Raw genomic sequence first — 12,573 nt, 5'->3', positions numbered from 1 at the left:
CTGACCTATTAGGGATTTGTTTTTAAAAGTGTACACCGAGTAGGATAGTGTAGTCAAGCGATTTCCCTTGCACTCGAGCAGAAGCAGCAGATAGCGCGAAGCTGAGCTGATAGAACGGCTTAAATAAGCTAAATGAGCAGCGTTGACAAGCTTAAAATGTGTACAGAGGTATTCGCTGTATTTTTGTGTGTGCGCGATTGTGTGGAATGACAGGCAATAAGCAATCTGCCACACATCGCTCCACTCAACGGTGGCCGCAAGAGGCGCGCAGATAAGCAAACAAACTGGCTGGTGATGGCAGCTCTATACACCGCCAGCGCCAATCATTAAAATGTGACAGCAAGCGATTGAAAGCAGCAACAGCAGCAAAAGAGGTAGATAGCTGCGTAAAATGAGCAAAAAACCAAACAACAAACGAATTCAATTGTCTATCATGTCGTAAAGGATATGCTCACATTTTGCGCCCGAGTTGCTGTAAATAGTTGAAGTGTAAATGAAAGTAGTAGTTAAAGAAAGTGGGAGGAGGTGAATTAAAATAAAGCTTAACGCTATTTACGTCTGTGTTGGTCATTGGCGTTGCCCGATTGTAAGTTGTAGTAAAAATTTAATGAAGGCGAGTGTTGCAAAAGACCGAGTGTTAATGGCGCTGTGTTAGATTGAATTTAATGATAGTCGCTAGCTGGTTGAAAGGGGGGGATTATTGTACATATTTTATGGAATATTTAATTTTGAAGGGTGGGAAAGTTAATTACTGAAAACATAATTTTCTATTCTCTTGTAATTATAGTATATGTTTGTAAGGAAGTTAATTCTATAAAGAATTCAAAATAAATTTAATTAATAGTTCAATTTAGGCAAATTTTTTCAAATGATTTAAAGCGTAATGGAACTAAAAATCCTTTAATTCCAGAGAAAAATTGGTCTATCGGAATACGAAATTTAAGCTGTTTACAAATTCATGGGAGTAAAAGTGTGATTAATTTTAGAAAAACTCGGAAAATGGCTGGTGAAAATCTTTACAATATTTAATTAGAACCTGATATTTATTAAACTCCCGCATGATGCCAGCTGCCTCAGATTTTTATAAAAATTGGAAAATGGGCATGGCATCTTCCACTTTTGGCTCGAAAACCATATCTCAGAAACTGCTCGATAGATTAACAACCTGATGTTACCGACTCAAAATGAGCAAAATCTATTAACAACCACGCCTATTTAAGACAATTTTTAATTACATACGATATGTTCACTTTACATACAAACAAATAAACACTGGAATCACTCATTTAAAAATAGTCGAAGTCGGACTATAAATTTATATATATAGAACATTAATATCAATGAACAATTTCTTACTGAAAATACCGGTAAATCTCTCAGATCTTAAAGAAATTCAGAGGGAATTTTTTCCTTTTACTAATTTGCCTCTGCGCCAAAAAAGGGTTAAATCGGGTCATAACTTCTCCTAACTCCCATATACCTCACATAAAAAAGATTAAATATCCGGAGGGTTTTATACCGTATATATGTCAGATATCTTAGCAAAATTAAGAGAACGTATTACTTTGGATATAATTTAATTTGCTGACATAAATATTTAAATTCGGTCCAGGAATTACCGCAGCTTCCATATATCATATATAACGATTTTCGTTATTCTAGTGAACTTTGTTCCAAATAATGGCTCAAACTGTGTTTTGTCGTAATAGAATTACATAAATTAATTGCGAGAGCAAAAAATGTTCGGTTACTCCCGAACTTATTCGTTCTGCGCACTAAGCAGCATAGGTTAGATTAAATACCTTTTGCTTGAGGGAACAAAAAATACTCAAAAATTGTTTTGAATTGTTAAGTTTACTATTTGTTTCGCACAATTACATATTTTAATGAAATGGTTACTTTGGTACTAGTTTGAGACCAGTTGAGTTTTAACCAGTTATTACTTTATACCATATAAATAACAACTATTTCATAGCTCGATAAACTGCATATCCAAGTATACATTCGTTTTTAATTTTATTTATGTACGTATTTCCTCCTTCAACCTTTTTAAACCCAAATAGCAATTAAACTGTTAGCTATTTTACCAGAGCATTTAACAATCAAATATATTATATAAAACACTATATATTGCAATAAAAAGAACAAAAGTACGGTTAATGATGATAAAAGGTTATAAGCAACGTGTATATATTGATTACACTATACGACAAAATCGACCAAACTGATTTTTTCGAAGAGATTGAGATATAAGTGAAATAATTGCACTATTTTTTTCGAAAGATTTTTTAAATAATAATTATTAATTATAGCATATAGTTACTAAAATATGGAATCTGCATATTCTTTCTGCCTAGCTTATATAACAGATGCTATAAGCTGTCCAGTATTTTTCGAAATATAAATTTTGTATTTTTTCGAAAATCTAAATTTGACTCTTAATATCATCTATTATATAAGCTTGAGCTTAAAATTGTATACACCACCACCTTAACTTAATTAAGAGGAAAATGTAGATTACGACCCTATTTTGGATTATCTGATAATTATATCTTGTAATTAATAATTACTTTAAAAAAGACCTTTTTCGAACTTCGAAACCAAATATTTCGATTTTGAATGCTAACTTCGCTGTTTCAATCTCCCGCAGAAAATTAGCTTTGTCTAACTGAGTGTTGTAGAGTGTTATTAATAACTAATAGGAAGCATTTTTAAAGAAATATTAAATTGTACTGGTGTTACAGGGCGTATGAGTAACATTTTGTGTTCGCAGGTAACTTGCTTTATATAAAAAAAATAAAAAAAAAAAAACATTTTTAAAGTTAAAGGTATTAGGTTAAAGGTGTATATAATTCTTATTAAAAACTTATAAAAAATTTTTTATATTATATTTACACACATAACATCAACAAAATAATAATTTTTCCAAAAAAAAACCAAACAGGTGAGTTTTCGCACCGAAAAGCATATGTATATTCTCACTGCTATCACATAGTTGCCACAAAATTGTACTTAAATCTCACATAGTTCTTATTGTTTTTTTACATTTTTCGTGTCTTAAATGCACCTTTAAGTCTTTAACACCATTACTTGCCGCTCCTGCACCTTCTCAAATAAGTGTTGTACTAATTTTTTACCGTTTTATTTTCTATTGTAATTAAGTAAAAAGTGGATACAAAAGTAAAATAATTGAGTTGCTAAACAAAAACTACTAAAAAGTAAAGAATCAGAGAAACAATAATTTGTAAAGCGAATCGTTAGACAAAGCAAACAAGCCAAACAGTAGACGCCATTAATGTGTAAAGTAGCAAGTAGCAAATAGCAAGCAGCAAGCAAACGCTAATTATAAATTCATAGCAATATGAATATTGAGTGGCAACTAACGCAATGTAAATGCAACTACATTTTATTTTCATACAGAGAATAAGAAAAAACAAGAATTTAAAGCAACTACATATATAACTTACAAAAACACCACAGCAATTAGTTACAAAAAACAGCAAAGTTTAATTACAACAAACAAATAATAATTAAAAGTAAAAAAGTAGTAAAAAACAAAAACAAAGAAACTCAACTTGAACCATTCCTTCCTTCCTTCCTTACATGCAAATTGCAGTCAGAATAATGGGCATGGACGATAAATTGCATCTGAAAATGTTCGAAGACAATTTGGCGCTCATTGATACGCCGCTCATAGCATCAGCGACGAGCACCCACTACCCGGGCACGGTGTCCACCTCATTGCACACGCTGCACGGCATACTGCTCTATCCGTTCAACGTGAGCGACTTCCAGCCGCGGCACACAGCGCCAGCCGGGCACGAGTCCAGCGCACTGGATGTCATCGACACCGGCAACTCGTATGGCTACGAAGCGGGCCAGGGACACGGCAGCAGCAGCGGAGGACATGGCCACAGTCATAGCAGTGGCGGCGGCGTTTACTACCAAAGTATGTGTAAATGTTTAACTAACCAAAAAACAAAAAAAAAAAATGCAAACAAAAAATACGAAATAGTATAATAATGAGTATAAATGGAGGAGAATCGCGAAAAATGCGCCAGAAAGTATGCTACAAAAAGCGAAATATTTAATAGTTAAAGTAGGGCAGTAAGCGCTTAGAGTTTAGAGTTTAGCTGGAGTGAATTGTTAGCGCAAATGCTTTCATTGTTGTGCCGTTAATATTTGTATGTGTGTGCGCGCTTTTATTTGTGTGTGTGTATGTGTGTGATGCATGGGTGTAGGCTTAGTTAGGTGCTAGTATATGGTATGGTAAAGATGAAGCGTAGAAGAGTGGTGGCGCAATTTTATTACAAAAAAATAATAAATAAAAATAAAAAAAATAATAATATTTTTTTTTATGCAATGTACAAAGTGTTCATTCACAAAATATTTTTAATGTTAATGTTTAATTTTTTTAATTTATTTTTCAAAAAAAAATTTTTTGTTTGTTAAATTAATATATATAGCTAAAATCCTGACATTATGCCAGAAATATAAAATTTTTTAAATATTTTGAGTTTTTATTTTTAACAATTTTACTTTACGCCAACGCTTCTTATGTGGCCGCAAGCCATCAAAACCACGCAATACTCGACAAGTAACATTTTGAGTTGTGTGAGAAATATGCAGCCAAACAAATCATAACAACAAAAACGCAACAGCAAATACTTAAAAAAAACAACAACAACAAGAAAACCAAAATGAGAAACTACTTCAAATGTCGACCACCAAGTAATCAACACAAAAAAAACTAGCAAAATTAGTTGAAAAAAATTTAGCAAATTTGCGTAAATGCGCGCAAATCTAATTCTAACGCTTTGTCAGTTAATTTTTTGTTTTTGTAAATTTTTACATTTTATTCCGAACTAACTCAATTTGTTTCGATTTCGATTACATTTACAATTTCTTCCTGTTCATAATTACAACTATTTATAAACTTTAACTAAAACAAAAACAAAAAAAAACAACAACAACATTTTTGTATTAAATAGCAAAACTAATTAATAAAAAAAAACCAAAACTGAAATGAAAATACAATTTTTCCAATTTTCGAATTTTGTTACATAAAAAAAAATTCCATTTTTTCCGCACTCTTACAAATTTTTTATTATTCTACGCACCGTTTTACAGCAACAAACATAAATTGCTAAAACCAAAATTTATATATACATTTAAATATATATTCAATATATAAATATTTAACATATTACAAAGTATGAAATGGGAAAAAACCAAAAAAAAAACATTTTTTTTCAAAATTTCATTGCAACTCTGTTACGTTCATTATACTGTTCATACGTGTTCAAAAAATATTCAAAAATTCAATATCTATATATATTTATATACTTACATATGTATTTGTTACATAAACAAAAACAAAAAACGTCTCATATTTCATACAATTAAACGCAAATCAATGTTGCAACAACAATTTAACAACTATTTAAGACAACTCAATTCCAATTCAAACTCAACTCAAATTCAACTACTTATATGCTAATTCCATAATTATTTGATAATTTTTGTTTTCCAATCATTTTCTATTAAAATTGATTTTTTGGTGCTTCTAAGTCACTATTAGCGTTTTATTTAGCTCCATTCTGCAGCTGCCTCCCGCTCTCCGGGTGCAGTTTCATGTGTGTACATAGCAACAACATGACTTTCATATGTATTTTGTACACACAACACACCCACTTGCGCATATCAACCGGCCACCACATAATAATGTCTACATTTAACATGTGTGCATACATTCATACATATATACATACAAACAAACGAACGGTTTTTGTCATTTGCTGCATTGTCATCGCCTTCAATTTTTTTTTGTTTTTGTAAAAAATGAAGTTTTATATTTTTTTAGAAATGAAGTTTTACGTTTACCCTACCCCCTCGCCATTGTTGGTTTTTACTGCAAAAAATGTGTACCAATTTAATTTTTGCCTTCGACTTTTTGCTTTGCTCCCGATTATGTGTGTGTGTGTGTCGTTTATTTTGCGTGCTTTTTATTGATTTATAATGTGTTTTTTATTTAATGATATTATTGCAAATAACTAAAGGTGTCGAGGGCAGAAGGTCTAAGGTTTTTCAAGCTATTTGAATACCAAATAAAGAATAAAATAAAAAAATTAAATATAGTTCTATACTAAGTTTCAGATTCGTTTTCAGTCGTTCTTAAAAAAGGGTCTCATCACCCAATCTTTACCAAAATTTTTACAATTTTTTTTTCGACGAAATTATGCCGAATAAAATTTCTTATTCATATGTGTATAGTAAATGCTCACAAGCGCTGCTATATTGCTTATTTGTTGGCTTAAAATATGAACTTTCATACAATCTTAGAAGGCAAGAACATTATATTAAAGCAAGTAGTTGACTAGTGAAAAGAACTATGATATAATACTTTAGCAGCAACAAATATTCCAAAAACAACTTACATATGTTTCTTGAAACTATCCGGAAGATCTATCCTTCTTTAAGGAACAGATAGGCATACTTGAATTAATTTTTTAATAGTCTTCCTGTGTTTTCTTTAACATATTATCTTGTCATGCTAATGGAGGGGACTTTTTCATGGTTAAAGAAATCGAATTTCATCCATCCCAATTGATATTTTGAATAATCCTACAGCAAAAAGTACTTCAGTTAGTCTTTTTTAGAGTTACTTATAGAGACTACATACAAATGGAATTATTTCGAAACATTATCTATCCCAAGTTGCCAATAGGAACAAGACTAACAGGCATTTCCAGATGATGTAAGGAAGACCAGACCAAGTTATATAATAAAATATAAAATAAAATATTCTTACATAATTATAATACAAAATTTTGAAAAAAATATCCACTATTAAGCATTATTATAATAATACTTTGCTTATGAACAAACTTACATCAGTGATCATCAGAAACTTCTGCTATTTCCCTTAGCGCGTTTTCTCTTTCTCGACGAAAATGCTGCCACTTTATATTTCAACATTACACATATACATATACATCTCGGAACGTGCTCCATGTTTTACATGATAAAAGAGCAAAAATGACACTTTATTACGCTGGTCAACTCTCACTCACAATTTGAAAACCAGGGTACAGTGCCACTATTTTTTGAGAAAATAAGAAAGTTTACGTTTCATACTAAAATAAAATATATACAACCTTAGCTCATTTAGATAATTCAATGGAACAATAATTATAATAATGTAACTCAATTCTATTCAAATTATCTGATGTAGAGCACAGCATATTAAAAATCTACCTAGGTTTTCAATTTAGTCTTAAAAATATTATTTTGTGAAAAAAATAATATAATAACAACAAAGAATCGCATTTCGTATGATATAAGTATCAGTAAGTTAACTATTTTTTTTAATAATATAAAAATACTCATTTTAGTTATAGTTTATTTATAAAACATATACAAATTACTCTTAGAAACCAATGCAACTTTTTGTATAGTATAATATTAGGAGATTAATAATTTTCTTATTATCTGTGTTATATAAGCTCAGATATTAAATATTATAGAATATTATAGAGAGCTTGAATTACATATATTATATCAGTCAGTGTGTCGACCTCATAAATGAACCTTCTACCAGTGTTAGTACCTTTAGCGATAGCCCTTGTAGTGCTTCTAGATAAAAAAAACGGCGTGCATTTAACCTTCAACAAAACCCTAATAAAAATTAATAATGAGAAATTTTTATTTCAATTTTGTTTTCCGACTTTTCGTAAATTGATTAATTACTAACTTTTTATTTCGATATTTTTTCTGATTTTTAATTTTTTTTATTTTTTAATTTTATTTTAAATTTTTATTGAATTTTCACAATTTACATATTGTATATATATAATAAACAGAGTAAGTTACGTTTAATGAGCTATACTGCCCACTTTGTACAGGAAATTAACGGTGTTCTGCGTATTTAGGCCATGAGCAGGATGTACGCTTTATCAGATGGATGAAAAAACAGCATAAAAAATACTAATACATATGATTTTTTTTATATTTGTAATTTTATAAAAATATACAAATTGCAATAAATATTTTTTTTATTCAAAATATCAGTAATAATATCATGTCCTTGTAGCTTAAGAAAGTGTGAAATATCAGCTGAAAAAATTTATGGAAAAATCGCTTTTGCAATGAGCAAATTGCTGGATAGATTCCATATTGAGTGATCTCATAATCTCACTTATTTTTTATGGTATAATCGATCTCAAGTTGGTTTAAGCCATAGCAACTGGTTCTAAATATATGTCTTATATTATTAAATCGCACAATATTACCCAATCAAAATGAATTTAAAATATTTTAAATGCAAATTATCACATATTCTGGTGTAAATTCACACACATATATTTGGTCCCAAGTACTACATTTTCAAACACCACATTAAGCAAAAAACAGCGTGAATTGTTTATTTGACAATAAAACGTGTAAACACGCATGTACTTACACATCCACTTATGTATATTTCACATTTTTTTGCCCAGCATAAATTTAAATGCAAATCGAAATATATATGTAAGTGTAAGTGCAGTAACAATTCAATGAATTTATTATACGCCACTAAATTACTAATGCGATTTAATTGGATTACCACTCACTTGAAATGCAATGAAATGAAAATGAATAAATTTAATTTTTGTCAATAAATTTTTCTAGCGCCCAATGACAAGCAATAATTTATACGAACACAAACACAAACACAAACACACACACACATGTAAGAGTTGCTCGCATTTACACACCCCAACGCAATATAAAAGTGAGACCCAACGCCTCCTGGAATGCCATAAAATGTTGCGCTGCCTTGTCAGCCATTTTTTCGTCGTTTACAGTTGTTTCAATGTGGCAACGCATTTAAAATACTATTAATCAAATGGCCCACAGCCCCGTTGGCAAGGATGTCACGAGCCAAAAAAAAAGTGTTGCAAAAATTGCTCACAGTGCCCCTCCACACCACTGTGAAGCATTGCTACAATGTATGGCGCATTATGTGTGCTATGCTTGTAAACAACAGTTATGTGTGTGTGTGTGCGTGTTGACCAAATGATCACATGGTTAGTTTGCTCATTTAAAATGTGGTTTTGTCGAAACAAATGAGTTGAAAATGCCTACTATAAAATACCAAAAACCAAAAAAACAACAATAGCAATAACAATGAAACGGTATTTATTTGGACTTTTAATTAAATTTACTGTTTAATTTACTCGCCAACAAATAATTTATAAACATGCAGACGTGAATAATTAAAATGCTGAACTATGCTGTACTAGTTGGGCAATTTACTAATGCGTGTACACACACACACACACACTTCAAACACATACACCCGGCAGCATTTAGTTCATTATGCGCCCTAATTTTGGTTGAAAGCCTATGTAAGTGGATGTTTTTAAATATTAATAGCGCTGTAATTTGAGGATTACGGTGCATTTACATTAAACACCTTGTAATAATGAGTAGTTTTATCTGGAATTTTATATATTTTTAATGGATACAGATGACCTTTCAATAATAAATATTTTTATATTTAATTATAATTTTGAGAGACTAAATATTTCAAAAATATAAATTTTACTTCCTCATTTATTTACATTATTTATTTTTTATATTTTTAGAGTTTTTAAGGTTTTACTAAAATTTTAATAAATTAAAATTATGACCGGAGTCTCATACATGATTCTTATAGAACAAAGTTTCAAACAGTATATTGTTTAATGATGTATATATTCCACATATTTTAGCCATTAGGTCCTAGACTATACTAAAGTCACTTTGGCAAATATTTAATGGAAATTAATTTTTTAGATTTCTACAACAAGCAATAACAACAATTTATAGAGAGATTCGATATCTAGGCATCCTAAGCAAGCTATAATGTATGAAATATATTTAAACATCTATATGACAGAAATATTTATATGAGAGGTATGTTCAAAAAATAACGGGAATTTTCGTTTTCGTAATACTCATTTTATATTATACGCTTCTTCCAATTGTTGAAACACTTCTTGAACTCGATTTTAAGATAGACTCTGGCCCTCTCAGCGATTTCTCGTATGCTTGTAAAACAACGGCCCTTTGGGGTTCTCTTTATTTTTGGAAATAGAAAAAAGTCTGTCATGTGAATATGGAGGCTGGGACATCGTTGAAGTATGGTTTTTGCCATGAATTCGCGAACAAGCAACTGAATATGAGCTTTTAAATTAACAGAACTGAGTTCATGAAAACATGTTTAACCTTGCAACAGACAAGGTAAGAAATGAGTACGGACGAAAATTTTGTCGTACTTCAAGGGCATGCAATATGTCAACATATTAAAGAATATAAGAAAATGTTGACAATTTAACTTCTGTCCAATTTAAAATTCCCGTTATTCTTTAATACATGTTCGTCTTAGTCAAAGTTGTTCTCTTAGGTCTATTAGCTCATATACAAATTATCCTAAAACTATTTAAACTTTTCTAGTCCCTAATTAAATGAATAATACTAACTCTCCTCAGAGAGAATGGAAAGAGATCCCTTCTGTCAGATGATATTGTTGACGAACTAAAAAAAAAAAATATTTCACTGCAAATCAGCTTAAAAAAATAATATTTTTTTACAAATTAAATCATTTAATTAATTTAACTATTATTAGAGTGATTATACATTTAATAAATCTGCAATCCCAAAAGAATAGAAAATTCGTGAATAAATTATATCAATCGTCCAATTTAAATATCATAATGCAGCATTTTCAAACGCATAACGGTAAAATATATTATCCAACTACTTAATACCATAACAAATGCGCACACACACTATAAATACAAAAGTGTATTTCACATATAGTGTGAAAAAGTGACAGTTATTGCATTATTTGATGTGGCCAATTGGGCGATTACCACGCCATTTAATGCCACTTAACGCCGTGCGCGTCAAGGGTTAATAAGCGATTTTAAATTGCCGTGTGTCTTTTGCTGCATTTATTTCATTATTATTTCATTATAATTTGTTGTTGTTATTGTTGTTTTTTTGTTGTTTTTAATTTTCATGGCAACAGCCGCAAATTATTTTTCAATTGCTGTGATATTAAAATATGCCGTGTGTGGCTTTCGAATTTCAATAATACAAATATGTTTTACCGCAAAATCCGATAAATGCGATAATTGGCCATAACGAACTGCAACTATACTAGCGGCACACGCACACATACATACATATATACGTATATATATACATGTACATATGCATTGTGTTTTGCTGGTGTTTGTGCGCAAATGCTTATAAATTTATTATGAATTACGCCAAATAAAAAGTTATTTTAAACAGGTATCCATGTCGTTGTGGTTAATAAATAAGTGTGGTGAGATTAAATTAGGTGCTTTGATATTATTTTTTATGTATGTAATTTTGATCATACTTAAGAACTTTTTTTCTGACAAAATTACGGTAAAAATAATAATAAACGAATTAAAATCAAAAGAAAAGCTAAATTGTGTTAAATTAATAATAAAAATTAATTTATTTAAATTTAAGTTTGGCGAAATTGAATTCTTCTATGTGGAATTAAATGAGGTTAAATTAAGTTTTGTTAGTGAAGTTAAGTTTAATATGTTATGTTAATTTAAGCAAAAACGGATAATGTGAAATTAAGGTTAATTAGGTAAAGATTAGTGAAATTAAATCATCAATACAGATAACTATGTATTTATACATCACAGCTACTTAGAACTACTCTTCAATAATCAGTTTAATTTCTTTTGATGCATGTTAATTTATGTTTATGTTAAGTTAAGTTAAGTTGTATTAAGTTAAGTTAAGTTACGGTAAGTTATATTAAATTAAATTAAGTTAAGTTAAGTGGCGTTAGACGATGAGAAGTTAATTAAATTAGTGAAAAGCTCGGTATACGACATAGCTGTCCTATACTAAAGCTTTATTTATGCTGCTTACTTGTTATGATAGTTTATTTTAAATTTATTCTCGGCTTCGGCTTCTTAAATATACTTTTCAATAATAAGCTTAATTACTTTAGATTGATATTAATTTAAGCTTAGTTAAAATCTGTTACGTCTTGTTAAGTTAAGTTAAGTAACTTATGTTAAGTTATGTAAAGTTGAAGCTTTAAGCTATGTTAAGTTACATCAAGTTATGTTAGGTAAAGATATGTTAAGTTAATGAAATTATGTAAAATTAATGATGGGAAGCTGAGTTTAAAGTTACGTATACGACATGGTTGTTCCATGCTAAAGCTTTAGTTATGTTGCTTACTTGTTCTGATAGTTTATATTAAATTCACTCTCGACATCGGCTTCTTAAATATAATTTTCAATAATCAGCTTAATTAGTTCAGATTCATGTTAATTTAAGTTTACTTAAAATCTGTTAAGTCTAGTTAGTTTAAGTAAGTTAGGTTAAGTTATGTGAAGTTGATTAAGTTACGTTCAGGAGCATTAAGTTAATTAAATAACTTTAAGTTAAGTTAAATTAATCTATGTTAAGTTAATAATGTTATGTAAAGTTAATGACGTGAAGTTGAGTTTAAAGCTACGTATACGACATGGTCACTCCATATTA

General features: G+C 29.8%; 1 protein-coding gene across 10 annotated transcripts in view; it reads left to right on the top strand.

Moving 5' to 3' along the window:
• LOC105213327 (uncharacterized) overlaps positions 1 to 12,573 on the top strand; it is a 201,062-nt gene that overhangs the window by 167,420 nt on the left and 21,069 nt on the right. For all 10 annotated transcript variants that reach the window (XM_029041040.2, XM_054232041.1, XM_054232032.1 and 7 more), the window contains one exon: positions 3,617 to 3,949. In XM_029041040.2, coding sequence (XP_028896873.1) covers positions 3,617 to 3,949 — 333 coding nt within the window. The remainder of the gene's footprint in view (positions 1 to 3,616; positions 3,950 to 12,573) is intronic.

Source organism: Zeugodacus cucurbitae, chromosome 2 (genome assembly GCF_028554725.1).
Source record: "Zeugodacus cucurbitae isolate PBARC_wt_2022May chromosome 2, idZeuCucr1.2, whole genome shotgun sequence".
In the NCBI taxonomy this organism is placed as follows: Eukaryota; Metazoa; Arthropoda; class Insecta; order Diptera; family Tephritidae; genus Zeugodacus; species Zeugodacus cucurbitae.
Note: the sequence above shows the minus strand (reverse complement) of the source record. Positions and strands in the feature narration are given on the sequence as shown.